Source organism: Salvelinus alpinus, chromosome 7, assembly GCF_045679555.1.
Source record: "Salvelinus alpinus chromosome 7, SLU_Salpinus.1, whole genome shotgun sequence".
In the NCBI taxonomy this organism is placed as follows: domain Eukaryota; kingdom Metazoa; phylum Chordata; class Actinopteri; order Salmoniformes; family Salmonidae; genus Salvelinus; species Salvelinus alpinus.
The window spans coordinates 41,691,470-41,719,257 of NC_092092.1; the positions used below are offsets into that span (position 1 = coordinate 41,691,470).

Consider the following 27,788-nt stretch of genomic DNA (forward strand, 5'->3'; position numbering starts at 1 on the left):
TGCACTTGTCCTGCTCTAGTGCGTGTCTTGTCCTTGTATGAGGAAGGCTGCGCGCGTGTCCCAGCCTAGCATCAACAGTTTCTCCCGAACAGAGTACGGATGGGAAGTTCTATGGAGGTAAAATATTGACTTCTTAATACAAGCATGTAAAGTATGAGTTGCACCTGTAGACTGAGTTTTGTAGTTATTTTGAGAATAAATGCAACACGTGATGTGTGAATAAATACAACACTTGCAAACATGTAAATTGATATGTGAATATATTCAATAAGATTTGCAAGCACGCAGCTACATTTCAGAATGAATACAACTCATTTAGTAAACTTGCGACTGGTGAATCTTCTTCTGTGAATCAAAACTACATTTGTCGATGTCGAATCTGAGTTTTGGCACACATTTTGCGACTAACCTGTGCCAAAAGTTTAGCAGTTAAAAAAAAATAATCTGCAAGCAAGCACCAAAGGAAAGACATGAGCTCTGGTGGACAGGACATTTTCTTCCGACCAATCAGGTGAGGTGTTGACATTCTTGAACGTGCTTTCACGTTTTACTCGAGTTCGTTGAGGAGATGCGGTGTATGTTTTGGTTATACAAAGCTGTTTTTATCATAATATTCAATAATCAATTATCAGGTGTGAACATGTATTTTTCTTCTCTATGTTCATGATCTATTTCCCTGCGCGCATATGACAGACGAGCGTGTATTAATCCTGCTGTAGGACCTGACTCATTGCTGCCAGCACTTAACAGTTACAGTAGGTCAAACAACCCCCTAATATGAACGAGTCACTCAGAAAAACGAATCATGACTCTCGAGTCAGGAAAAAAAGAGTCGTTCAAAAAGAACGAATCGTTAGCGAACTGCACATCACTACAGAGAACCACCAAGAGGACAACTATGGACTGAAAACCATCGAAAGGGGCAATACACCGACTGGAAATGTTCAAGTATGTCGCAATATGTATGTATGACATTGTGTTGGGATTTTACACAATGTAATCGTTGTCTTTATTATCGCAAAATGCAAGAAAATACAATTCCTTCGAATTGATGGGGGTAGCTACCAGTAAGTAGCTAGCTAGTTAACGTTAGCCAAGCGTCACCCCGTGTGGCTAGCGACTCGGAGACCGGGCATGTTTGACAGCTGACAGTTTGGTTTTGACAGTTCATTTTGGCGTACTACCTTGTAACTAATGACAGCAAACTAAATGACAATGCTATACTTTATTTGTTATAGATGGATAGATTTGTGTAGTATTATTTTTCCACATTCCAGATGGCCTTGAAATGGGCTTGTCATGTCGGTGGTTTTTCTGGCAGCAGATGTTCTTCACGTTAAGGATTCCTGTTAGAGATGATGATGATGATGATGATGCAAGAATGAGATCATGCTGTAGCTAGCTAAAGCGTTCAGTAAGATCCAGTATATTCACCATATAGCCAGCCTATTCTTTACTATTATTCTGCACCACATTTTGTGATATCATTTTTGCCAGATAGGAGAATTTCTCCTTTTCCCACTAAATAATTCAGCGGTAATAGAAAACGTGTCAGGCACTGCATGCATCTTCCTGTCATGTGGACTTAATATTATAATGAGTAGTGGCCTTCAAGTACAAGCTACATTACCTCTTTCTCTCCTCTCCAACTCCCTTCTCTCAGTCCTAGGGTTGCAATGGTTCGGAAACTTGACGGTAAATTCTGGAAATTTTCCATGGGAAGTTAAGCCCTGGAATTTGGGGAATTGTGCATAAATTCATCAACAAAGTTAGCTTTTAACAGTTAACCTTTTTTTGTGGGATACACAAGGCAATTCTAGGTCTTGTGGCATATTTTGGTTAAACTATCCCCAATTCAAATGGAATTGCTACCCTCTGCATGCACAGTGCATTCTTCCATCACATGTGCAGTGCACTCATCCATCATATATATGTACAGCTGATTCTCAAGATCTTGCCCACTAATGAGATGCTATTGAGCTCACGCTACTACACTGTCTGAGCCAAGGACTACATGCTTTCTGGTAAGTTTTGATGGTAATACTGGGTGGGGTGAATATATTTTATATGACATAATGTTTTGTTAATTAGTAAATAGTAGCCTACAGCAAAGTGTGTTTAAATAATTTCTAACTTGTTAACAATTTCTGCTAGTTAGTTTTTGCTACCATGTGGGTTTTAGCTTGCTTGAGCCTGCTAACTGAGGAGTGTTAATTCAACAGTTTCCATACATGTTTCATTTTAAAACATTTATCTTACAAAGGAGTTGTTTAATCTAACTGCTTAACTATTTATCTGTACATGGATTGTGTTTTTTTTTTTTTTTTTACTCTTTTTTTCTCATCTTTACAGGAAAATGCCACGGGCACTATCTGATGTGTGGAGACATTTCACTGCAGCTAATGTAGAAGGAAAAGCTGTGTACATTTGCAAATACTGTGCCAAATCATATGTGAAGAATGCAACAGAGTCCCTCTACTTCTATTCGAGGTGAAAATGATGAATCAGACACTTTATTCGATAGCAACAGCTCATGGTCCTCCTGAAATCAGAAGTTTTTTTGACTCAATGGAGGAACGTAGTCAGAGAAATGCTGATGAATGTCTTGCTCGAGCTGTGTATGCAACTGGTTCACCTCTGATGCTCACAGGGAATGTGTATTGGAAGAGATTTCTGAATGTTCTTCGCCCAGCATACACCCCTCCAACCAGACATGCTTTATCTACTCATTTGCTGGATGCAGAGTTCAACAGAGTTCATGTGAAGGTCAAACAAATCATAGAGAAAGCAGACTGTATTGCAATCATCTCTGATGGTGGTCGAATGTTCCTGGGCAAGGAATAATTAACTACATCATCTCCACCCTTCAACCAATATTCTACAAGAGCACAGACACAAGGGACAACAGAAACACCGGTTTCTACATTGCAGATGAGCTAAAGGCAGTCATCAATGACCTTGGACCACAGAAGGTATTTGCACTGGTGACAGACAATGCTGCGAACATGAAGGCTACTTGGTCTGAAGTGGAGGAGTCCTACCCTCACATCACACCCATTGGCTGTGCTGCTCATGCATTGAATCTGCTCAAGGACATTATGGCACTGAAAACAAGAGAGCCAAGGAAGTGGTTTGGTATGTGAAGGGTCATCAAGTTATAGCAGCAATCTACCTCACCAAGCAAAGTGAGAAGAATAAGAGCACCACATTGAAGCTGCCCATCAATACATGTTGGGGTGGTGTTTTCATCATGTCTCCTGGAGGGGAATTAGTCTCTCCAAGAAATGGCCATATTACAGACTGCCGATATGGACAGCCCCATCAAGAAGATCCTCCTGGATGATGTATTTTGGGAGAGAGTGATAAGCAGCCTGATACTCCTGAAACCTATAGCAGTAGCCATTGCACGGATTGAGGGAGACAATGCCATCCTGTCTGATGTTCAGACTCTGCTTGCAGATGTAAGAGAAGAAATCCGTATTGCCCTGCCCACTTCACTGTTGCTCCAAGCAGAGGAAACTGCAGTTCTGAAATACATAAAAAATCGTGAAGACTTCTGCCTTAAGCCCACACACGCCGCAGCGTACATGTTGGACCCCAAGTATGCTGGCAAGAGCATCCTGTCTGGTGCAGAGATCAACAAGGCCTATGGTGTCATCACTACCGTGTCTCGCCACCTTAACCTGGATGAGGGCAAGGTTCTTGGCAGTCTGGCGAAGTACACTTCCAAGAAAGGGCTTTTTTTGCAATATGGCAGTTGTGCCAACATATCTCATCAATCAACTGGTGGAAGGGACTTTGTGGGTTTGAGGCTCTTTCCCTTGTTGCCTCCATCATCGTCCAAATCCCACCAACATCAGCCGCCTCAGAGAGCAACTGGTCCTTGTTTGGGAACAGACACACCAACGCACGCAACAGGCTGACCAATACAAGGGTTGAACAATTGGTGGCCATCCGGGCAAATTTGAGGCTTTTTGAGCCTGACAACGAGCCATCCTCAACAAGGTTGGAAAGTGAAAGTGAAGATGAGGCCTCTGAGACTGATGTTCAAGAGGTGGAGAAGACATGGAATCCTGAGAAAGCTTTAGTTTCTAGACTATCATTTTACAGATGTATGTTGAAAACATTTTTGGGAGATGCGATGGATCATTCAATATTCCCTTTCTTTTGTTGTTCAGTGAAATCATCCCATGTGAAGAGTCAACTCATTTAATTAAAGTTCCATTTGTAACTACTTTTTTTTTCTATTGGAAGGATTTAATCATTTGCAATTATGTCTACTTATGATCAGGTAAAATGTTTCTGTCTCCATATGATATGGTAAATAGATCTAATGCAAAAAACATCTACATTTAAATGGTATTAATATTAATTCGCATATATTCCCGTTAATTCCCATGTAAAGTTTCCACCTCTGAATATTCCCCAAAATGTGCAACCCTACTCAGTCCACATCCCTATTTTCTACAACTCTCTTACCACCCATCACCAACTCTCCAGACAGAAAAACACTTTCAAAGTAAGGAGTAAGGAGAGTACATGGCAATTCCACTGCAATATTCTGTTCATCCTTGTATGATTTCTGTACAGCAAATTGAGCTGTTCTACTGCCTCTCTCTCAAGGCTCAGTCTGGCTCAGTCCTTTGTGGCCATCAAACTATTTTGTCACTACATTCAATATAATGTCATTCCAGAGTAGAGGTCAGTCAGTCAGCAACATTTTGTTCCCAAGGTTTTATCAGAATGCCACTAACTACTGCACAACAGAAGCGTTGTCCATCTCTCCCTATTTACCTCTCGCTCTTTTTCCTTGAGTTGTCGGCTATCTGGCTATTGGTTGCCCACCTGCATAAATCCCATACCAGGGCAGGAGACGACAAGAGAAGTGTCAGTAGTACGGTGACTTTCTCAGTTTGTTGTAGGGATTGGTACGATTATTCGAATATCCGAATGGACATTAGTATTCGAATACTTGCAAGAGTATTCATTTTTGTCAACAAAAAAAAGAATAATCATAGGCCTATTTTACAATGAGAAGACTTAGATCATTTTATTGAATGACAATGTGAGACAATGTGACATTTCTACACACAAGGATATACCATGACATTTGAAATCCTTAATTTAATAAAACAAACTTGTGAATGTCGTTTTTTAAATTTTTTATAACGTGGTATACATCTCTTACCCTACGAGGTCTAGAGCCTGCTGGTTTTCTCTTCTACCTGATAATTAATTGGACCCACCTGGTGTCCCAGGTTTAAAATCCATAATTAGAAAGGAACAATGGACAAACGGAGTGGAACAGGCTTCGCGGTCCAGAGTTGAGTTTGAGGGCCGTATAGCCTACACAGGTTTCACACGTGTACTGTAGCTTTATTTTGTTGGCACTACAGTAAGATGCTCCATGTGTAGCAACGTGAAGTGGGAGATCTCTAATCAATGCACACAGAATATGGAGTCACTGATGAATGTGACTCCTGGCTAGGCCTGTTGCGGTGACCGTATTTCCGCCACACCGGCGGTTCCACGTCATGAAGGCAGTCAAATTCCACGTGACTGTTTAGTCACGGTAATTAAGCTTCTCCAAGCTCTGATGCTGCTGATGGTCATTAGTAGCCTACCAAACTTGCTAACTGCCTGGTACTCAGCACTCTATTGTCCCCCTAATCACTCTACATCAATGCAAATGTGATTCAAAATCTAATCAAACAGTTCATGAGAGCTCATGTTGAGCAACATTTCTATTGGCTATGCAATTGTGTGAGGAAACAGAGTGATGGCCTCTTAAAAAGAGGAGGATCCCATCAGGTTTCTATAGGCTAGGCCTACTATATTTATTTCTCAACTTTCCTAATATTAAGCACATTGCTTATCTTTACAACAGGAGTGTAGCCTACCTGGCTGGCATGAAAATGAACCACGGAAAAGCATCCTCCATTCACTATTTAAGTGCATAGATGACATGTATTTTTTCCCCCTGCCCCTGTCTCGAGATGGGTGCATGATAATGGTCCTTTCTAAATCAAAACAAATTTCACACATATGATTTACTATATGTAAAGACAATATTAAATTAAGAATATTCTGATGGGTGACAATATTAGTTTATCACTTGTGAATTATATTCAGTGCATTCGGAAAGTATTCAGACCTCTTCCCTTTTTCCACATTTTCAAAAATTGATTCAATAAAAATGTTCCTCATCAATCTACACACAATACCCCATAATGACAAAGCGAAAACTGGTTTGAACTCTTTGGCCTGAATGTCAAGCGTCACATCTGGAGGAATCCTGGCACCATCATGCTGTAGGGATGTTTTTCTGCGGCAGGGACTGGGAGATTAGTCAGGATTGAGGGCAGGAACAGAGCAAAGTACAGAGATCCTTGATGAAAACCTGCTCCAGAGCGCTCAGGACCTCAAACTGTGGCGAAGGTTCACCTTCCAACTGGACAATGACCGTAAGCACACAGCCAAGACAACGCAGTAGTGGCTTTGGGACAAGTCTCTGAATGTCCTTGAGTGGCCCAGCCAGAGCCAAGACTTGAACCCAATCGAACATCTCTGGAGAGACATGCAAATAGCTGTACAGCGGCGCTCCCCATCCAACCTGACAGAGCTTGAGAGGATCTGCAGAGAATGGGAGAAACTCCCTAAAAACAGATGTGCCAAGCTTGTAGAGTCATACCCAAGACGACTGGAGGCTGTAATCGCTGCCAAAGGTGCTTCAAGAAAGTACTGAGATATGGTTCTGAATACTTATGTAAATAAGGTCATTCAGATTTTTAAATCCTTAATACATTTGCAAAAATGTAAAAAAAATACTGTTTTTGCGTCGTCATTATGTGGTATTGTGTGTCGGTTGAGGAATAAAACAATTTAATAAATTTTAGAATAAGGCTGTAACGTAATAAAAAATGTGTAAAAAGACAAGGGGTCTGTATACTTTCCGAATGCACTGTATTATTACTTGTGAATGATGCCCAGCGTTAGGCAAGAAAAATTCCTTTTTTTTGCAACTAAAGTGGGCAATTTTTAAAATTAAGCACATTCATTTGCTTTACAAGGGGTGTAGAGCCTAACTGGCATACATAAGCAGTGTGTGAGGTTCAAGTTTGGGGAAGATCATTTTCACCATAAAATGCACCTTTTATAATAAAAGCATTACATGCATAATCGCGTTTGCGGTCACTATTGATAATGGTGTTTTCCCGCTAATGGAACACTCGCGCTTAGCCTACTGCTGTGTGTGCATTGCTGTGCTTATAATGTGAAGGAATAGCCTAACAGTTTATCATATTTGAAGCTAAATGTTCCGTAAAATATTTGTTTTGATGCTAGTGGTTGTATTAATTTGGGATCTATCACATCCCACAACTGTCCCAGACTATGTTTGGAATATTTATTTCTCGCACAGAATAGGTAAACTTTTGTACTATGGGGGATAGTAGATAGATTAGTGCGTTTGCTGTTCATTAGGCCTACTCATCTTGTTGGCTGACGAAAAGTAAATGTGGACAGTTCTTCCAATATCTTTAATATGCATCTTGGAATTGAATAAGAACGTGAGCAGTTGCATCCCCAAAGTGTCTGTCTTCACTTGTAGCCTGTGAGAAAGACCTGATCACGTGATGGAGAGCCATGTGAGGCACTTCAGAGCACGCAGGAAGAATGGAACAACGGCCGCTGGCCGCAAAAGGCATAGATTTCTTTTTAGGGTGCATTACGGCCACACACAAGGGATGCCGCCGGGAAATTCCAGTCATTATCAAGTGCTTGTCAAATTGTGAATGAGAGACTGATGAAGTGTTTACATACAGCCTGCACAAACAACTAAGCAGGGCTCATGCCTTTCAAATCATGATTACTCGCATCGTACAGCCTTACAATGTCTTAAAATCTAAACATATAGCCCAACGTTTGTAGAACAACTAAAGTTACATAACTCTAAATTAAGCATATAGGAGTACCTATTTCTTTTTTAACCGCTCAACACAGAATAGCCGCATGTGCCCACTCCCTCAAATCATTTGGAGAAAATATCCTTTATTTTTTTATTCAGCTTTGTTCAATTGTATTCTTCATACTATAAAATAATGTCACAGAATTCTAACCAAATCTTGTCTGCTAAATGAACTAATGTAGCCCACAGCCATATGACATAACCAGATCAGGACCTTAATTAAGGACAACTCAGAGTATGCTATTCTGTTCTTCTGAAATAGACTACATTTTCTTCATTAATGTTTCTTTAGACCTGTCTAAAATGAACAATGGATTTATTGTGAAGGTGTAGGCTATATTACATGGATTTATTAGACTAGTAGATGTTCCAATGGTCTGCATCAGTAGGTTGTGTGTGGAAGGAAGCCAGGAGATGCTAAATGTGTTTGTTAATTAACGGTAAGTTACCGTGATACCGACGGTTATTTGCTTGATAATCACCGGCTGACGAAATTTCATGACCGCCACAGCCCTACTCCTGGCCACACTTTTTTTTACATCCAGGGAAATTAGAATGTCTCGTTTTCTACTGCAACCTATTTCCCATTTTTTACATTTGAATCAAGAAAGTTATTTGGAGCTTAATACTGCAACAGCAGTTGACACAACAGATCTCTATGTATAGGCTAACACATCGCTTTTTAAATTCTGTTTTCTAATTCCAGGACACTCAAATATGCGTTGTTACATCCCTTTTTTCTGTGCTAGGGGAAATTAATACAGTTATTTTAGTAACCCACCCTGTTTGAGGCTAGGGACTCAGACAGGCCCTTTGATTAGTTCCCAGAAAAATCATTGATCTACAGATTTCTGCGTCCTGATGGGACCTGATGCTACAGCCCAGGAGTTGATGTCTGTCTTATTAGGCGATAGATCTAAGCTAGATAGGCTACAGCTTGCAGTCCTAGGAGTCCAACTAACTGGCCTGGGAAGTTCAAGAGCTAGGCAACCTGCGGAAGAGCCAGCTGCTGTGGCTTTGGCATACAGTGCATAATAAATGATTACTAAATAAGAGTTGAAATTGCTGAGTTGAAAATCATTCCAGTGTGTTTTGTAACTATACAGAAGAGAGAGAGAGAGAGAGAGAGAGAGAGAGAGAGAACGAGCGGGGGCGCACATCCATTACGCATAAACACACACTATGGCACTCGGTTACAACTGTACAAAAATAGCTTGAGAGGATGTTGAGAAGGTATCGATTGGAGAGGACAGAGCAGGGTACTTCAGGTCATTCTGTCAATGTTTCTAATGAAGAATGTCCTGTGTCACTGATGGATGCTCTGTGTACTCTACTGTGGTCCTAATCCTTTTTGGAAACATATCTAATGTACCATATTTGCTCTGGTGGTTGTTTGTCTATATGACGATGATGTATTGCCACTCAACTTTTGCAACCCAACAGTGCTACTGATAAATATAATTGTTTGTTTGTACAGTGCTTCTACACCTGCATTGCTTGCTGTTTGGGGGTTTAGGCTGGGTTTCTGAACAGCACTTTGAGATTTCAGCTGATGTAAGAAGGGCTATATAAATCCATTTGATTTGATTTGTGTAATATAAATTGTTTCTGTTGATTTTCCAGATCTAAATGTATATCATGAACACAGATATGATTCCAAAATTCACCTCGAAAGACGAGGAGATTGACTTCTGGAAGACTCTTTCCCTCAAGTACAAGAAAAAGTAAGATATGCACAAATCATGCCTTTTATGTTACATTAATGCTATATCTAAGATCATCAGGCTTCTTTTACTTGAACTCACCAGAAACTCAGAAGTATGACAGTATGTTGGAATCCTGTGGTTTCACTATATATACAGTGGGGAGAACAAGTATTTGATACACTGCCGATTTTGCAGGTTTTCCTACTTACAAAGCATGTAGAGGTCTGTAATTTTGATCATAGGTACACTTCAACTGTGAGAGACGGAATCTAAAACAAAAATCCAGAAAATCACATTGTATGATTTTTAAGTAATTAATTTGCATTTTATTGCATGACATAAGTATTTGATACATCAGAAAAGCAGAACTTAATATTTGGTACAGAAACCTTTGTTTGCAATTACAGAGATCATACGTTTCCTGTAGTTCTTGACCAGGTTTGCACACACTGCAGCAGGGATTTTGGCCCACTCCTCCATACAGACCTTCTCCAGATCCTTCAGGTTTCGGGGCTGTCGCTGGGCAATACGGACTTTCAGCTCCCTCCAAAGATTTTCTATTGGGTTCAGATCTGGAGACTGCTCCAGGACCTTGAGATGCTTCTTACGGAGCCACTCCTTAGTTGCCCTGGCTGTGTGTTTCGGGTCATTGTCATGCTGGAAGACCCAGCTACGACCCATCTTCAATGCTCTTACTGAGGGAAGGAGGTTGTCGGCCAAGATCTCGCGATACATGGCCCCATCCATCCTCCCCTCAATACGGTGCAGTCGTCCTGTCCCCTTTGCAGAAAAGCATCCCCAAAGAATGATGTTTCCACCTCCATGCTTCACGGTTGGGATGGTGTTCTTGGGATTGTACTCATCCTTCTTCTTCTTCCAAACACGGCGAGTGGAGTTTAGACCAAAAAGCTCTATTTTTGTCTCATCAGACTACATGACCTTCTCCCATTCCTCCTCTGGATCATCCAGATGGTCATTGGCAAACTTCAGACGGGCCTGGACATGCGCTGGCTTGAGCAGGGGGACCTTGTGTACACTGCAGGATTTTAATCCATGACGGCGTAGTGTGTTACTAATGGTTTTCTTTGAGACTGTGGTCCCAGCTCTCTTCAGGTCATTGACCAGGTCCTGCCGGGTAGTTCTGGGCTGATCCCTCACCTTCCTCATGATCATTGATGCCCCACGAGGTGAGATCTTGCATGGAGCCCCAGACCGAGGGTGATTGACCGTCATCTTCAACTTCTTCCATTTTCTAATAATTGCGCCAACAGTTGTTGCCTTCTCCCCAAGCTGCTTGCCTATTGTCCTGTAGCCCATCCCAGCCTTGTGCAGGTCTACAATTTTATCCCTGATGTCCTTACACAGCTCTCTGGTCTTGGCCATTGTGGAGAGGTTGGAGTCTGTTTGATTGAGTGTGTGGACAGGTGTCTTTTATACAGGTAACGAGTTCAAACAGGTGCAGTTAATACAGGTAATGAGTGGAGAACAGGAGGGCTTCTTAAAGAAAAACTAACAGGTCTGTGAGAGACGGAATTCTTACTGGTTGGTAGGTGATCAAATACTTATGTCATGCAATAAAATGCAAATTAATTAGTTAAAAATCATACAATGTGATTTTCAGGATTTTTGTTTTTGATTCTGTCTCGTTCATAGTTGAAGTGTACCTATGATAAAAATTACAGACCTCTACATGCTTTGTAAGTAGGAAAACCTGCAAAATCGGCAGTGTATCAAATACTTGTTCTCCCCACTGTACCTGTACTTTAAATCCTGAGTACTTGTGAAAGGAAATTCCCCATCCAGACTTGTTACATTGACCTCTTAGCCTAGCTCTCCTCACTCTTTCGTTTTTAAGAGCATTAATGAATGACCGATACAGTTTAACCTGTGAAAGTCCTTTATGTAAGACCATGTTAGGAATGTCCTTCAATACTCCTTTATACTTCCAAAGGGACAGATCTGGTTTCACATTAGAAAATCTCTTAAGGCCTCCCGAGTGGCGCAGCGATCTAAGGCACTGCATCGCAGTGCTTGAGGCAGCACTACAGACCCAGGTTCTATCCCAGGCTGTGTCACAACCGGCCGTGAACGGGAGTCCCATAGGGCGGAGCACAATTGGCCCAGCGTCGTCCTGGTTAGGGGAGGGTTTGGCCGGGGGGGCTTTACTTGGTTCATTGCACTCTAGCACAATCATCAGTTGAACAGTGTTTTCTCCGACACTTTGCTGCAGCTTGGCTTCCGGGTTAAGCAGGCAGGTATTAAGAAGAGCGGTTTGACGGGTCATGTTTCGGAGGACGTATTACTCGACCTTCGCCTCTCCCGAGCCTGTTGGGGAGTTGCAGCTATGAGACAAGATCGCTATTGGATATGACGAAATTGGGGAGAAAAAGGGGGTAAAATACCAAAAAGATATATATATATATATCTTAAGTCTACACTGAATGGGATTATGTAATAGCGGTCTTAGATGTATGTTTTCTTTTCCCATCTGTGCGAGACTGGCAGTGGGCGACAGATGTGACTCTGTGGTCTATTTCTCTCAATGAACATCCTCATCACACAGCACAGGCGCACTGCTGTTTTGATACAAAAGACTGCTGATAAGATCGCAGTGGACAGCAGACACACCCAGCGCTAGGGGAAACTACACCCAGTTATATGAGACTCTATGAACATTTACACCCAATGGGAATCAAAGCCACTCCCCTTTTGTATCGCTCAATAAATGTGTGTTTAAGATTGTCATGAATTTAGTAGTGAAGCAACAATAGATGCTCTTGCTTGAGGATTCCCCTAAACACTGTTGCAAAAAATTTGGCCAATAAAGAGGATGCTCGGGTTCCCTGACAGGTCAGGGATATCTGAAAGGGACATTCACCTCTTGGGCAAAACAAGCAGTTCAAAGACCGCTGATGCTGTGTTTGGAACTAACCACAGATGGAGGAAGTGGTGACCTGCTGGGGTTTTAAAGTTAAAGAGCCCACTTGGCTTTCCCCTTCAAAACACCACTGCCCCCAGGGTAGCAACACAGGACAGACAGCCCATAGCAGGAAAGTGGGTGCTGTTTCCAGGCCCCCCTTCCACCGTGTCCCACCGGTCACATGCCTGTAGCGTGCAATGCCGATGGCCCCCGGACACAGCCATTTTTAGAGCAGCTGTGTGTCCATGGCTTTAGAGGGCGGCAGACACTTACTTACATAACCCCATTCAACCCAACCCCCACCCTGAAATGCTACCCTGTCCTGGCCACATGCCCACAGTAAACAACCCAACCTTTTGGTTATTTATAGAATATCTACTTTTGCTCTGGGTAGTAGACAGACAGCCTGTTACCGTTTTTGAGAGGCCACGGTGGACAAGTGATGTGATGTGGTGTTAGGAAAGTCAGAGGGTTCTTTGATTGCCTGGATCACGATCAAGCGTAACAGTGCAAATTCTGTGTGGGCTTTGTGAAGCGGCCGGGATCTGCGCTTTCAATTTCCACTGTTTAAATGGCCTGAAGACAGTTGTGTATGTTTAAGTACCTACTGTATGTCATGTAGGATTTTCATGTTATTAGATAAACAAAGAAGATTGGTCATTTATGGGTTGCTAGTTCCTGTTACTGTCTACAAAACAGGATACGCTTTGACTTTAAGAAGTCTTGTAGATCGTAGATACCATTCATCATAGAAGGCTGTAACATGATTTTGTGATTTCTATTTTTAAAGATATGCTCCGGAACTTTGGTGAATACTGAGTATGTTTTAAACCTCCCGCTATGAGCAGGATTACTGTCTTACCGCAATTAGCCTAGCCACAAAATCCCTAGTTTGAAAGCGACTGTTTCTCTGGAAGCTGTGCTGCGCCATTTTCCCCCATGTGGTCCAGCCTCCTAGCAATTTGAGTTCAACCAATGAGCGTCAGCCCCTCACCATATGAGTGACAGCTAGCAAAAGTCACATCATGCACCCACAGCAGAGCAAGAGAGCGAGAGGGCAATGATGTTGTTGCACATAGCTGCACATGTGACGTTGTACTCAATTTTCGGGGACCACTTTTGGCTTGTGAGCTCTACTTTCAGAACTATTGGTTAAAAAGTATACAGAAGTACAGGAGCGTTTCTTTAAGTCTTATATACTTAACCTGGGTACTTTCATTTCATAGTAAAAACCAAATAAATACTAATGGACTGTTAAATAACAATGTTGTTGTACTAACCATGTCCTCCGGTGGTGTCTGCCCTGTCAGTTGCCAGGAGGCCCAGGAGGAGCTGCTGGAGTTTCAGGAGGGCAGCAGAGAGCTGGAGGCAGAACTGGAGACCCAGCTGGGCCAGGCCGAGCACCGCACGAGAGTCCTGCACTCTGAAAACAGCAGGCTTAAGAACGAGGTGGACTCACTCAAGGTACACAAGAGGGACACAATACACTAGATCGGCTCAAGTTAAAAAAAAGACATATTGTTATTGGAATGTGAGTTTACCGCATGAATTGACAAGAAAATATTTTAGAGGCGCCTTTAGCGTTCATGCTCCTCTTTTGACAACCTAAGAAACACGCCATACCCTTGACATAATAGATTATTGATGACTATTTGAAGCTGCCTTATATCATCATGGCTTGTCCTTTATTGCGGTCTCCAGAGAGGAGGCACGTTTCGTTAGCATGTGTCTGTCAGTATTCCAACCTATAGAAGTTATTAATGACGTATCAGGCATGTTCAACAGTAAAGGAGACAGGGTTCTTAGACAGAAATCGTATCAGTCAGGCAGACAAGGAACTCTCTTTCCCAATCTTGCTCTGATCACTACTATGGGGAATCGGCACCTGTGCTTTACTGCCCCTCGACATCCTGTTATATCCAGCTGTGGTTCATTTGCATGAAACGTATCATTCTCATACACAATGCATCAGCAGCACATTCATTCTCATGCAGTAATTAGCGCTGGGATGAGTGTGGCTCTGTGTCCATGTTCACATTACGACTCAAGCCATGCGAGTCACCCCACCGGTGATGGCGAGATTGTCTTCTGTTCTGCTTTATTTTCAACTGTCTGGTGGTTATTCCAGGCAAGAATCAAGTATTGCTTTCATGCCTTTGTTTATGGAAAATACCACAGCAATGACTGGTTTTCTCATTCTGATGCCAGAGACTGTGTCTGCGACTGTGTCTGTCACCTTGAGTAACGCCTTGTTATGAGATACGAGCTACTTGACGTAGCCTAGAATGTATGTGCTGATGAATATGTAGTTCATGTAAAACGGCATTTCAGGACAAAGCAGGATTTGTCTGGCCCAGGTTAGTGGTTCATTGATTCAGACTTGACATATCCAGTAGATATAGGTCAGAAAGACTGGCAGACTCAGTCACATTTATTGAGCTGAGCTCCAGAGAGCTGGAGCAGAAGATAGGGGGTCACATCATCATCCCATACCCTGAGAACACTGGAGTAAATGGAGCATAACGGAGTGCTCTGTAAAATAGATGACAGAATGTAGGTTACCACGGTGGTTCCCTCCACTGTCTGGGTGTGCGTGTGACTGCGAGGTGTTAGGAAAATAAAGCTTTAACGTCCTTTGCCTATTTAAAATTGTCTCCCTCCCTTTCTTCTCTCTCCATCTCTTGACCCCCCTCCCCCCTCCAGGAAAAACTGGAGCAGCAGTATGCCCAGAGCTACAAACAGATCAACATGCTGGAGGATGACCTGGGACAGACCCGGGGCATCAAAGAGCAGCTCCACAAATACGTGCGGGAGCTCGAGCAGTCCAACGACGACCTAGAAAGAGCCAAGAGGTCAGCAAAGAGACCAGACCACTACACAGTATCTAACAGACAGTTACTGGATACAGCATTAGAAGAGGAGCTGTAGAAGTCGTCATAACCTGATATTTACTGTATACTTCAGGATGTTTGTTTTGGACGAAAAAGGCAATAGTAGAGATAATATCTACCAGTAGTACTAATCTAACAATAGATGCAAAAGTATTCATCCTCTTTCAGAACACAAACTCATACATTAACCCCATGCAGAGAGGTGCTGATGAATGCTGGAGGCTGAGATGCTTGTTGCATGTTTCCTAATTAATTTCCCACTGTGCTCTTCATTGGGAGTAATCGGATGACTGATGGAAAATCCCCATTCCAATTAAAACATGCCTCTGGCCCAAATGGGTCTGATTGCTGTAAATTCCCTGGCCAGTTTATTAAGTACACCACCCCGTTCACGAAAATGGATCGCTCCTACAGACAGTGAGTCACGTGGCCGTGGCTTGCTATATAAAGCAGGCAGACGGGCATCAAGGCATTCAGTTACTGTTTGATTGAACGTTAGAATGGGCAAACGACTGAGCGTGCTATGATCGTCAGTGCCAGGCGCGCCGGATCCAGTATCTCAGAAACGGCCACCCTCCTGGGCATTTCACGCACTACATTGTCTACGGTTTACCGAGAAACAACCACAGTCAGCGGCAGTCCTGTGGGCAAAAGGAGCTCGTTAATGAGAGTAGTGTTGTCACGATACCAACATTTTACTAACGACACCAGGCCAAGTATTACAATGCCAAGTAATTTCGTAATACCACAGCGGGAAAATTCAGTGGCCTCGTCTCCTGTTCGACAATTGTTCCCGTTTTCTAAACGTTATGTGCATGTGCTACACACAAAAACCTGTCACTGATATTCACACTTCTACTCAATACAACACATATAGCATTTAACTTCACACTGTATAATAAAATACTGCATAGAATGGCATGGACCCATGCCAAATCTTTTTAGTTTCCTGAGGGGAAATAGGCTTTGTCGTGCCCTCTTCACAACCGTCTTGGTGTGTTTGGACCATTCTAGTTTGTTGGTGATGTGGACACCAAGGAACTTGAAGCTCTCAACCTGCTCCACTACAGCCCCGTCGATGAGAATGGGGGCGTGCTCGGTCCTCCTTTTCCTGTAGTCCACAATCATCTCCTTAGTCTTGGTTACATTGAGGGATAGGTTGTTATTCTGGCACCACCCGGCCAGGTCTCTGACCTCCTCCCTATAGGCTGTCTCGTCGTTGTCGGTGATCAGGCCTACCACTGTTGTGTCGTCTGCAAACTTAATGATGGTGTTGGAGTGGTGCCTGGCCATGCAGTCGTGGGTGAACAGAGAGTACAGGAGGGGACTGAGCACGCACCCCTGAGGGGCTCCAGTGTTGCCGATCAGCGTGGCAGCTGTGTTGCTACCTACCCTCACCACCTAATGATCTGCATGTCATTGTGGCAATAAGGAGAAAATGCTGCATGAAATCTTCTTTACTCTTCAGTTGTAACACACACACTCCCTCCCTTACACACTCTCAAACTTATAAACACACACACACCACTCTGATATAGTTTAGGCCTATATGAATCCTTTGAAACACGTCTCATGAGTAGCAGACCTTTTTCCTTTCTTCCAGTGCCAATCAAATTTGCCTAGACCTACTGTCAAGTTACTAGGTTGTTAGCTAGCTAGGTAAAATGACTGATTAATGTTGTCCTTTATCAAACCAGTAATTATCGGCCCAGGATTGGTTTTAAAATGATATCGCGAAGGAAGAAAAAAGGTAGCTCTGGTTGTATGGCTCATATTTCTTAAATATTTTGAAATAGGGAAGAGCTGTTTTCTTTGATGTAAACCTAACAACTTTTAACTTTTAGCAACTCAGTGCTTTCTTACATCATGAACACTTGAACCAGGAAATGTAGACAATCAGTGAACATAGTAAGGGTCATACTAATTAGAGTTAATAAGGGATTAAAAAGTATAACTGTTTAAAAAAAACAATAGTTTACAGCATGTTGAATATATGGGACTATTATTTACATCATATTTCAAAATGATTCATTATTGTATGATACATGATATTAACGTCATGAATCGTTGTTTCATTTCATTTTTGTTTCATTGTTTCCATTTCATGTAATCTTTTGGTTCAAACAATGCTTAATAAGCATCATCGACATGTGGAATATGATATGTGCAAGCTGGTAAGCTGTGGAAAGAATATGTCCATTCAGCAGACATGTTAATTTAGCACTGACCTCTGTTAACCAAGAACAAAAATCATGCATCATTTAGTCAGAGGCTCGATTTATGTTTGCGCAGTTTGTCCATGAGAGATTAATTTAGCACTAAATAGCAATAATGCATCACGGTGGAACACGGGTATCAGTGTATGTTTCAGCATGTGCCTTTTGTGTACAGAAGCCAAGAGTCCACTGAACAGCGTTTTCCTTTGAATTAAATTATTTATTTATTTCTGCAGGGCTACAATTGTGTCCCTGGAGGACTTTGAGCAGCGTCTGAACCAGGCTATCGAGAGGAACGCCTTCCTGGAGAGCGAGCTGGATGAGAAGGAGTCCGTCCTGGTCTCAGTGCAGAGGTTGAAAGACGAGGCCAGAGGTGCTTATTGATCCGTTTTCACTCAAACCCCTGCCTGTCTTCACTCATTAGAAAATTAGCTGTTCCCTTTTCTCTTTCATCTTCTCAGTGATATGTGTGAAATGAATAGAACCCATGTACTCACAGCATTAGCATTGCTTACAGCCACAAATTATTGTTGGGAGAGACTATCGCACCATTAACCTCAATTTGAATGTCTGGTCTGACTTCGTCTTAAATAGTCTGTCTGTCTGCTTGTCTGTCAGACCTGCGTCAGGAGCTCGCCGTCCGAGAGCGAAGTACGGACGTAACCAGGATGTCGGCGCCCACCTCACCCATCCAGGAGGACAATGACAAGATGGATTACTCTGTCCAGGCCTCACTGTCTCTCCCCGCAACGCCGCTCGCAAAGAGTCTGGACAATGCCTTCGCCAACCCCACAGGTACCCTTTTGCTCTGACCTCAACACTGTCTCCTTTTTTATGTGAAGTATACTGTATGTCAATGACTATTATATTGGCGAACGTACAATCACGGGATAACAAAATGGACGAGCTCCGTTCGAGACTATCCTATAAATGGGACCTGAAGAACTGTAATATCCTATGTTTCTCGGAGTCGTGGCTGAACAAGGACATGGATAAGATACACTATATATACAAACCCCTTCCAATTAGAGGATTCGGCTATTTCAGTACACCCATTGCTGACAGGTGTATAAAATTGAGCACACAGCAATGCAATCTCCATAGACAAACATTGGCAGTAGAATGCCTTACTGAAAAGCTCAGTGATTTGACGTGGCATCGTCAAGGGATCCCACCTTTCCAACAAGTCAGTTCGTCGTTCCCACAGTGACCGTACGTACATATCCCAATCAGAAGCCATGATTTATAGGCAACATCTGCAATGAGCTAATGGCTAAAGCTGCCACTTTCAAGGACAAGGACACTTCTAAGAAATCCTGCTATGTCCTTTGAAGAACCATCAAACAGGCAAAGCCTCAGTACAGGACTAAGATCGAATCATACCACACCAGCTCTGACACTCGTCAGATGTGGCAGGGCTTGCGAACTATCACGGATTACAAAGGGAAACCCTACCGCCAACTGCCCAGTGACGCAAGCTAAATGCCTTCTATGCTTGCTTCGAAGCAAGCAACACTGAACCATGCATGTAAGCACCAGCTTTTTCAGACGACTGTATGATCACGCTCTCCCTAGTCGATGTGAGTAAGTCCTTTAAACGCGTTAACATTCAGACGGATTACCAACACACGTACTCAGAGCATGCGCTGACAAGCTGGCAAGTATCTTCACTGACATTTTCAACCTCTCCCTACAGGGGGCTGTAATACCTACATGTTTCAAGCAGACCACCATAGTCCCTGTGCCCAAGAACTCCAAGGTAGCCTGTCTAAATGACTATCGCCCCGTAGGAGTCGCATCCGAAGCCATGAAATGCTTTGAAAGGCTGGTCATGCCCCCATCAACAGACACCCTGGACCCACTCCAGTTTGCATACCGCCCCAACAGATCCACAGATAACGCAATCTCTATTGCACTCTACACTGCCCTTTCCCACCTGGACAAGAGGAACACCTATGTGAGAATGCTGATCATTGACTATAGCTCAGCGTTCAACACCATAGTACTCTCCAAGCTCATCACTAAGCTAATTACCTGAACACCTGCCAATACAACTGGATCCTGGACTTCCTGATGGGCCGCCCCCAGGTGGTGAGGGTAGGCAATAACACATCTGCCACGCTGACACTCAACACCCCTCAGGGGTGCGTGCTTAGTCCCCTCCTTAACTTTCTTTTCACCCTCGAATGTGTGTGACATGACTCCAACACCATTCTTAAGTTTTCCGACGACACAACGGTGGGAGGCCTGATCACCGAAGACAGTGGGGCAGCCTATAGGGAAGAGATTAGAGATGCCAGGACAACAACCTCTTCCTCAATGTCAGCAACACAAAGGAGCTGATCGTGGACTACTGATCGCTGGAGGAATGGGAGGAAGGAATGTACATGAATAATGGTCTGCATGCCATTGTGGCAGTAAGGGGAAAACACTGCATGAAACGTTCTTTACTCTTCAGTTAACACCAGCGCACACACTCTCCTTCCCTTACACACACACTCCGTCTCCCTCTCTCTCATAAACACACACCACATAAACCACTCTCTCTCTTCCGGGATGCTGGCCTTCTAGGCAGAGTTCCTCTGTCCAGTGTCTTTGTTCTTTTGCCCATCTTTACTTTTTATTGGCCAGTCTGAGATATGGCTTTTTCTTTGCAACACTGCCTAGAAGGTCAGCATCCCGGAGTCGCCTCTTCACTGTTGACGTTGAGACTGGTGTTTTGCGGGTACTGCTTAATGAAGCTGCCAGTTGAGGACTTGTGAGGCGTCTGTTTCTCAAACTAGTCACTCTAATGTACTTGTCCTCTTGCTCAGTTGTGCACTGGGGCCTCCCCCTCTTCTTTCTATTCTGGTTAGGGCCAGTTTGTGCTGTTCTGTGAAGGGAGTAGTACACAGCGTTGTATGAGATCTTCAGTTTCTTGGTAATTTCTTGCATGAAATAGCCTTAATTTCTAAGAACAAGAGTAGACTGACGAGTTTCAGAAAAAAGTTATTTGTTTCTGGCCATTTTGAGCCTGTAATCGAACCCACAAATGCTGATACAAATACTCAACTAGTCTAAAGAAGGCCAGTTTTGTTGCTTCTTTAATCAGGACAACAGTTTTCAGCTGTGCTAACATAATTGCAAAAGGGTTTTCTAATGCTCAATTAGCCTTTTAAAATGATGCACTTCGATTAGCTAACACAGCGTGCCATTGGAATACAGGAGTGATGGTTGCTGATAATGGGTCTATGTACGCCTATGTAGATATTCCATTAAAAATCAGCCGTTTCCAGCAACAATAGTCATTTGCAACATTAACAATGTCTACACTGTATTTCTGATAAATTTGATGTTATTTTAATGGACAAAAAATTTGCTTTTCTTTCAAAAACAAGGACATTTCTAAGTGACCCCAAACTTTTGAATGGTAGTGTATATGTACAGTACCAGTCAAAAGTTTGGACACACCTACTCATTCAAGGGTTTTTCTTGATTTTTACAATTTTCTATATTGTAGAATAATAGTGAAGACATCAAAACTATGAAATAACACATGGAAGTAACCAAAAAAGTGTTAGATTCTTCAAAGTAGCCATCCTTTGCCTTGATGACAGCTTTGCACACTCTTGGCATTCTCTCAACCAGCTTCATCTGGAAGTTTTGAAGGAGTTCCCACATATGCTATGTAGTTATTTGCTGCTTTACCTTCGCTCTGCGGGCCAACTCATCCCAAACCATCTCAATTGGGTTGAGGTCAGGTGGTTGTGGAGTCCAGGTCATCTGATGCAGCACTCCATCACTCTCCTTCTTGGTCAAATAGCCCTTACACAGCCTGGAGGTATGTTGGGTCATTGTCCTGTTGAAAACAAATGATAGTCCCACTAAGCGCAAACCAGATGGGATGGCGTATCGTTGCAGAATGCTGTGGTAGCCATGTTGGTTAAGTGTGCCTTGAATTCTAAATAAATCTTTGACAGTGTCACCAGAAAGCACCATCACACCACCTCCATGCTTCACGGTGGGAACCACACATGCAGAGATCTTCCTTTCACCTACTCTGCGTCTCACAAAGACATGGCGGTTGGAAACAAAAATCTCAAATTTGGACTCATCAGACCGTGCGTTTGGCTCAAATGCATTAAGAAGGAAAGAAATTCCACAAATTAACATTTAAGGCACACTTGTTAATTGAAATGAATTCCAGGTGACTACCTCATGAAGCTGGTTGAGAGAATGCCAAGTGTGCAAATCTGTCATCAAGGCAAAGGGTGGCTACTTTGAAGAATCTCAAATATAAAATATATTTTGATTTGTTTCACACTTTTTTGGGTTACTACATGATTCCATATGTGTTATTTCATAGTTTTGATGTCTTCACTATTATTCTACAATGTAGAAAATATTAAAAGAAAGAAAAACCCTTGAATGAGTAGGTGTCCAAACTTTTGACTGGTACTACATATCTACCTAATTACCTTGTACCCCTGCACAACGACTTGGTACTGGTACCCATATAGCCACGTTATCGTTAGTCATTGTGTATTTTTTATTACATGTTCCACTTTTCTATTATTTTGCTATTTTCTTTCTCTCTGCATTGTTGGGAAAGGTCCGTAAGTAAGCATTTCACTGTTAGTCTACACCTGTTGTTTACAAAGCATGTGACTAATAAGATGTGATTTTGATTTGTATATTGTATTCATTTTCCAGAGTTGTCCAATGTCCTTGGTAACTCACTGACTCCCTCTGCTAGAATATCAGCCCTCAACATTGTCAGTGACTTGCTACGGAAAGTGGGGGTGAGACATACATCTTTCTATTTGCACACATTCGCTATTTGCTGTATACTCTGGTACACTAAGACTGTGTCTTATACCATATATCGACCTCTTGCTAATAGTGGAAGGCCTATATCTTTTTGCATTCTCTACGTCCATCTCAGGCTCTGGAGTCTAAGCTGACAGCCTGCAGGAACTTTGCCAAGGACCAGAAAGCCAGGAACTCTTATGCCATCACGGAAAACGGAAATGTGATCAACGGCAACACAGCCAAGTTCTCCCATACACTCCACACGACATCGTCATACTACGACAAAACGTAAGTCGAAGCCAGATTCAACTACACTCTCTGTGACTCTCTCACACACACACACACACACACACACACACACACACACACACATTGCTCATTTGTGAGGTACAGGAGATTGAAGATATGGTTTTCCGAGAAAGCCACTTTGTAAAGGACAACATTTCTTAGATGTCAAATCTTTGTTTTGGTTATAAGCCTAATGCATTAGTCATTTTCTCGATTTATTGTTTGCTGTGTTAAGACCCCTCTGGTTTTACAGTTAGATTTCTTAATGTTGATGTTGATCCATTTGACAGTAGAAATGTGTATTTGAAATGTGTTGACGTTGGAGGAGTTATGGAGGTTGACAAGGTCTCTCAGATCCATGTGTTTTTCCCCAGCAGGAGAGAGAGGGTCATATTCCCTGCATTAATTCTGGGTAATGATCTTCCTCCTCTCATGATGAGTGTGGGTCACCTGCATGCTGTTTGATTAACAAGCCTCCCTACTTTTCTCTTGTAGCGCTGGGGTAGACTCACTCTATGGGGTTAGATAACTGCTCTGGGTGGCGGTACATTTCTCTGCTTCCTAACACTGCTGATATACAGTAGATGTATCTCCTTCCCATTTAATATATCTGTATGTTTGCTGGTGTGTTGGTAGCTTTCATGGTAGTGTCTTCTTTGGATCAATAATCATTTTGGGGGGGATATTGATTCTCAGTTTTGTGGTGTGTAGGAGAAAGCATGTATTGTAGTGCAATGGAAAGTTGGTTGTGGTACACTTTTTGAATTTTGTGCTCAATTGTTGTCAATTAACTACAAACTACTGCATGTGAACAATACATTTTTGCAGCTGATTCTAAAGTTAAAAGTAACCTTTTCCTGTTCTTATGTAGCCGGTGCTGTCCTTCTGTTTTTCCTTATTGATGTTGTCTTTCAAGGTATGAATACTATGTCCCCTGTAGAGGTGGTGTGACTTTGTGTAGAGGTTGTAGTGACATGGTGTTGTTTCTACTGTGTGAGGAACTATGGATATGAGCTTGACTGAGCATGTTGAGCAGGACATGCTCACAAGGACAGGGTTTGGATTTCACCGCAGGGAGGAGTCGAGAAGCTATAAATAAAGCTCTTTACTAAAGAGCACACTGTCACTGTGCCATACTATTCAGAGTACTAGCTAGCTAAATAGATAAGGAATAGGATTCCAGACACGGGAGTTTGAAGTGGAGTACATTAACACACAACACACTTACATTTTTAAGCAATTTTTTTAAGGAGTGGGGCAGTCCCACTTCTTTCGCCCACTCCTTTCGTCATTTTTTTTAGCTCTATTGTAGAGAGATTTCAGTGGAAAGATGGGGGAGCCAAAGGGCAGTGGGCCGGATTCGAACCCATGCCGACTCTGGAATGTACTTTTTTTTATATGGTCAAAACTAGGTTGAACAAACTCCACTAGGTATTAAAAGAGAGGGGAGGGAGCATGTGTATGGTTTTACATTTGACTGGCAATACCTAGGTATTAGGCTAGGCAGATTTTATGTTTGCTATGCTAATATACCTGTTTTACCACCGCATAGTATGAATCCAGCAAGGTTCATTTTGTAAGTAGCAATAAGTGAGATGTTGCCTAACCGTCAGTAGACCAGACTAACCCATGTTGTGTTTGTGTTTACAGCAGGGCGGTGAATGGCCTGGACCCTGGCACACTGACAGCCATCACAGCACCCCCCTCTCCCTCCCCCCCTGACCTACTGCCTCTCATTGTGTGATGGTGACAGACAGTACCACTGCCAAGCCCCCCCCCGCCCCCCCAACACCTTCCTCCTCCCTTCTGCCATTGGACAAGAATATGTCTTAAAACAGAAAACATTGTGTTGACTTTCAAGTGAGGACATAAAAATGGCCGGCACGATTAAACACTTTTCACATACTGTAATACTGGCCCCTCTTTGCAGTCACTACATATTAACAGGCTGTCTTTGTGTCATTCTGACCCTTTAGTGCTTGTGGGGCTATTGTAGAGGAAACGGTGAGGGATTCAAATATACATTGAGTGTACAAAACATTAAGAACACTTCCTAATGTTCAGTTTTACCCCTTCCCTTTTGCCCTCAGAACAGCCACAATTAATCTGGGCATGGACTCTACAAGGTTTCGAAAGCATTCCACAGGGATACTGGCCCATGTTGACTCCAATGCTTCCCAGAGTTGTCAAGTTGGCTGGATGTCCTTTGGGTGGTGGACCATTCTTGATATACATTGGAAACTGTTGAGCATGAAAAACCCGGCAGGGTTGCAGTTCTTGACACAAACCGGTGCGCCTGGCACCTACTACCATACCCCATTCAAAGGCACTTAAATCTTTTGTCTTCCCATTCACCCTCTGAATGGCACACATACACAACCAATGTGTCACTTGTCTCAAGGCTAAATTTTTTTTTATTTAACCCTTCTCCTCCCCTTCATCTACACTGATTTGAAGTGGATTTAACAAGTGACATCAATAAGGGATCATAGCTTTCACCTGAATTCACCTGGTCAGTCTGCCATGGAAGGAGCGGGTGTTCATAATGTTTTGTACACTCCGTATGTTTTATTTAACCGTTGCGATTTGTTAGTGCGTGGCAAGAGATACTGTACCAGTTGAGAGACTATAGATTAGTCAGAAGAAATAAGATGCACATGTCTGTATTACTGTATCTAGCAGCTTTGCCTCAGGCTGTGGAGAGACCCTATCTCCTGCAACTTTCCATCTGTTATTTTCCATTTATGAATGGAAAACTACGGTTAATGACTTGGCAGCTGGCACAGGGGTGTAGATGTGTTTAATAGCCTGGAATGATCCTTCACCACATGGACCTGCTCCTAACAAGCTGACATATTGCCCATCAATAATTGATGGTGGTTTAAATATCCTACGGCAACCTCATCTGCCTTTCTGACCTTGAGTTTAATTCCAGTAACCATTTGAAGAATCTAATATTTTACAGTTTTGTTTTATTTGTGTGTCTGTGTTAAAATTGAATGGAAACCGTAAACGTGTTGGCTTAAACATGTTCTAAAGGGATGATGAAGGAAATCCTCCTTGTCTCGTTGTGGTGAGTATTCTGGGCTTCCTGCTCTGTTTAACCATATGACAACGTGCACAGTATTGGTCATATTGATCACATATTTAAAGATGTCCACTTGAGTGGTGCTGTCATGGTGTTTTAGACCACTTTTGCCAGTTTTGGGATTTTAACTTAAAGTTTTTCTTAATTTTCAGTGTTATGTTATTGAAGAAAAAAAGAAGTTTATACAGTGCATTCGGAAAGTATTCAGACCCCTTGACATTTTCCACATTTTGTTACGTTACAGCCTTAATCCTAAAGGGATTCAATTGTTTTTTTCCCTTATCAATACACCATAGGAATAAGGAAAAACAGGTTTTTAGAGTAAAAAAAAAACCCTGAAACATAAAATGAAAAATGAAATATCACATTTGCACAAGTATTCAGACTCTTTATTCAGTACTTTGTTAAAGCACCTTTGGCAGCGATTACAGCCTTGAGTCTTCTTTGGTATGACGCTACAACCTTGGCACACCTGTATTTGGGGAGTTTCTCCCATTCTCTGCAAGATCCTCTCAAGCTCTGTCAGGTTGGATGGGGAACGTCGCTGCCCAGCTACTTTCAGGTTTCTCCAGAGATGTTAGATCAGGTTCAAGTCCGGGCTCTGGCTGGGCCACTCAAGGACATTCAGAGACTTGTCCCAAAGTCACTCCTGTGTTGTCTTGGCTAGGTGCTTAGGGTTGTCCTGTTGGAAGGTGAACCTTCTCCCCAGTCTGAGTGCTCTGGAGCAGGTTTTCATCAAGGATCTCTCTGTACTCCGTTCATCTTTACCTCGATCCTGAGTAGTCTCCCAGTCCCTGCCGCTGAAAAACAACCTCACAGCATGATGCTGCCACCAACATGCTTCACCGTAGGGATGGTGCGAGGTTTCCTCCAAACATGACGCTTGGCATTCAGGCCAAACAATCTTGTTTATCATGGTCTGAGAGTCCTTTAGGTGCCTTTTGGCAAACCAAGTGGGCTGTCATGTGCCTTTTACTGAGGAGTGTCTTCCGTCTGGCCACTCTACCATAAAGGCCTGATTGGTGGAGTGCTGCAGAGATGGGAGAACCTTCCAGAAGGACAACCATCTCCACATAGGAACTCTGGAGCTCTGTCACAGTGACCATCAGGTTATTGGTCACCTCCCTGATCAAGGCCCTAGGAAGTCTCGGTGGTTCCAAACTTCTTCCATTTAAGAGTGATGGCCACTGTCTTCTTGGGGACCTTCAATGCTGCAGACATTTTTTGTTATCTTTCCCCAGATCTGTGCCTCGACACAATCCTGTCTCGGAGCTCTACGGAAAATGGCTTCGACCTCGTGGCTTGGTTTTTGCTCTGACATGCACTGTCAACTGTGGGATCTTGATATAGACAGGTCTGTGCCTTTCCAAATCATGTTCAATCAATTGAATTTACCACAGGTGGACTCCAATCAAGTTGTAGAAACATCTCAAGGATGATCAATGGAAACAGGATGCACCTGAGCTCAATTGAGTCTCATAGCAAAGGGTCTGAATACTTTTTTTTATATACATTTGCAAAAAAATCTAAAAACCTGTTTTCGCTTTGTCATTATGGGATATTGTGTGTAGCTTTGAGGACTTTATTTTTTAATTTTTTTTAATCAATTTTAGAATAGACTAACGTAACAATTTGGAAAAAGTCAAGGGGTCTGAATACTTTCCTAATGCACTGTATGTGTTGGCAACCTATATTTTAAGTAAGTAGCACTTCATCCTGTGCAAATATTTTCCTCGTATTTTCACATTTATTTGATCAGTTTTATTCAATTGCAATATTTCCTGTTTGTATGTTTGTTTTAATGTACATAGTTTTGTTAATTTATTTCAGATCTTTTTATGGGATGATGGGTTCAAATAAACATTTTGATTATACATCAGTCTATTCGTCATATGTCATGATGTAGGATCAGTTGTCTTCAA

The 27,788-nt window shown here is 42.5% G+C and overlaps 1 protein-coding gene across 6 annotated transcripts; it reads left to right on the forward strand.

Moving 5' to 3' along the window:
• The first annotated feature begins 32 nt into the window (after positions 1-32).
• LOC139581046 (nuclear distribution protein nudE-like 1-A) lies at positions 33-27,740 on the forward strand. 6 transcript variants are annotated; one of them, XM_071410383.1, is made up of 10 exons: positions 796-948; positions 9,590-9,690; positions 13,903-14,056; positions 15,296-15,444; positions 17,936-18,072; positions 18,318-18,494; positions 22,392-22,480; positions 22,624-22,778; positions 23,156-23,190; positions 24,429-27,740. In XM_071410383.1, the coding sequence occupies exons 2-10, from the start codon at positions 9,596-9,598 to the stop codon at positions 24,437-24,439; spliced, it is 1,002 nt and encodes a 333-aa protein (XP_071266484.1). In that variant the 5' UTR covers positions 796-948; positions 9,590-9,595; the 3' UTR covers positions 24,440-27,740. The 6 variants fall into 6 exon arrangements, with proteins under 6 accessions (XP_071266479.1, XP_071266480.1, XP_071266481.1 ...); XM_071410378.1 differs by lacking the exons at positions 796-948; positions 23,156-23,190 and adding an exon at positions 33-117; XM_071410379.1 differs by lacking the exons at positions 796-948; positions 23,156-23,190 and adding an exon at positions 366-511.
• The last annotated feature ends 48 nt before the right edge of the window (positions 27,741-27,788 follow it).

Coding starts and splice junctions, on each gene's coding strand:
- LOC139581046 (XM_071410378.1), top strand. CDS start 9,596: ATGTATATCATGAACACAGATATGATTCCAAAATTCACCTCGAAAGAC. Junction 9,691..13,902: donor TCCCTCAAGTACAAGAAAAA/GTAAGATATGCA, acceptor CTGCCCTGTCAG/TTGCCAGGAGGCCCAGGAGG. Junction 14,057..15,295: donor ACGAGGTGGACTCACTCAAG/GTACACAAGAGG, acceptor TCCCCCCTCCAG/GAAAAACTGGAGCAGCAGTA.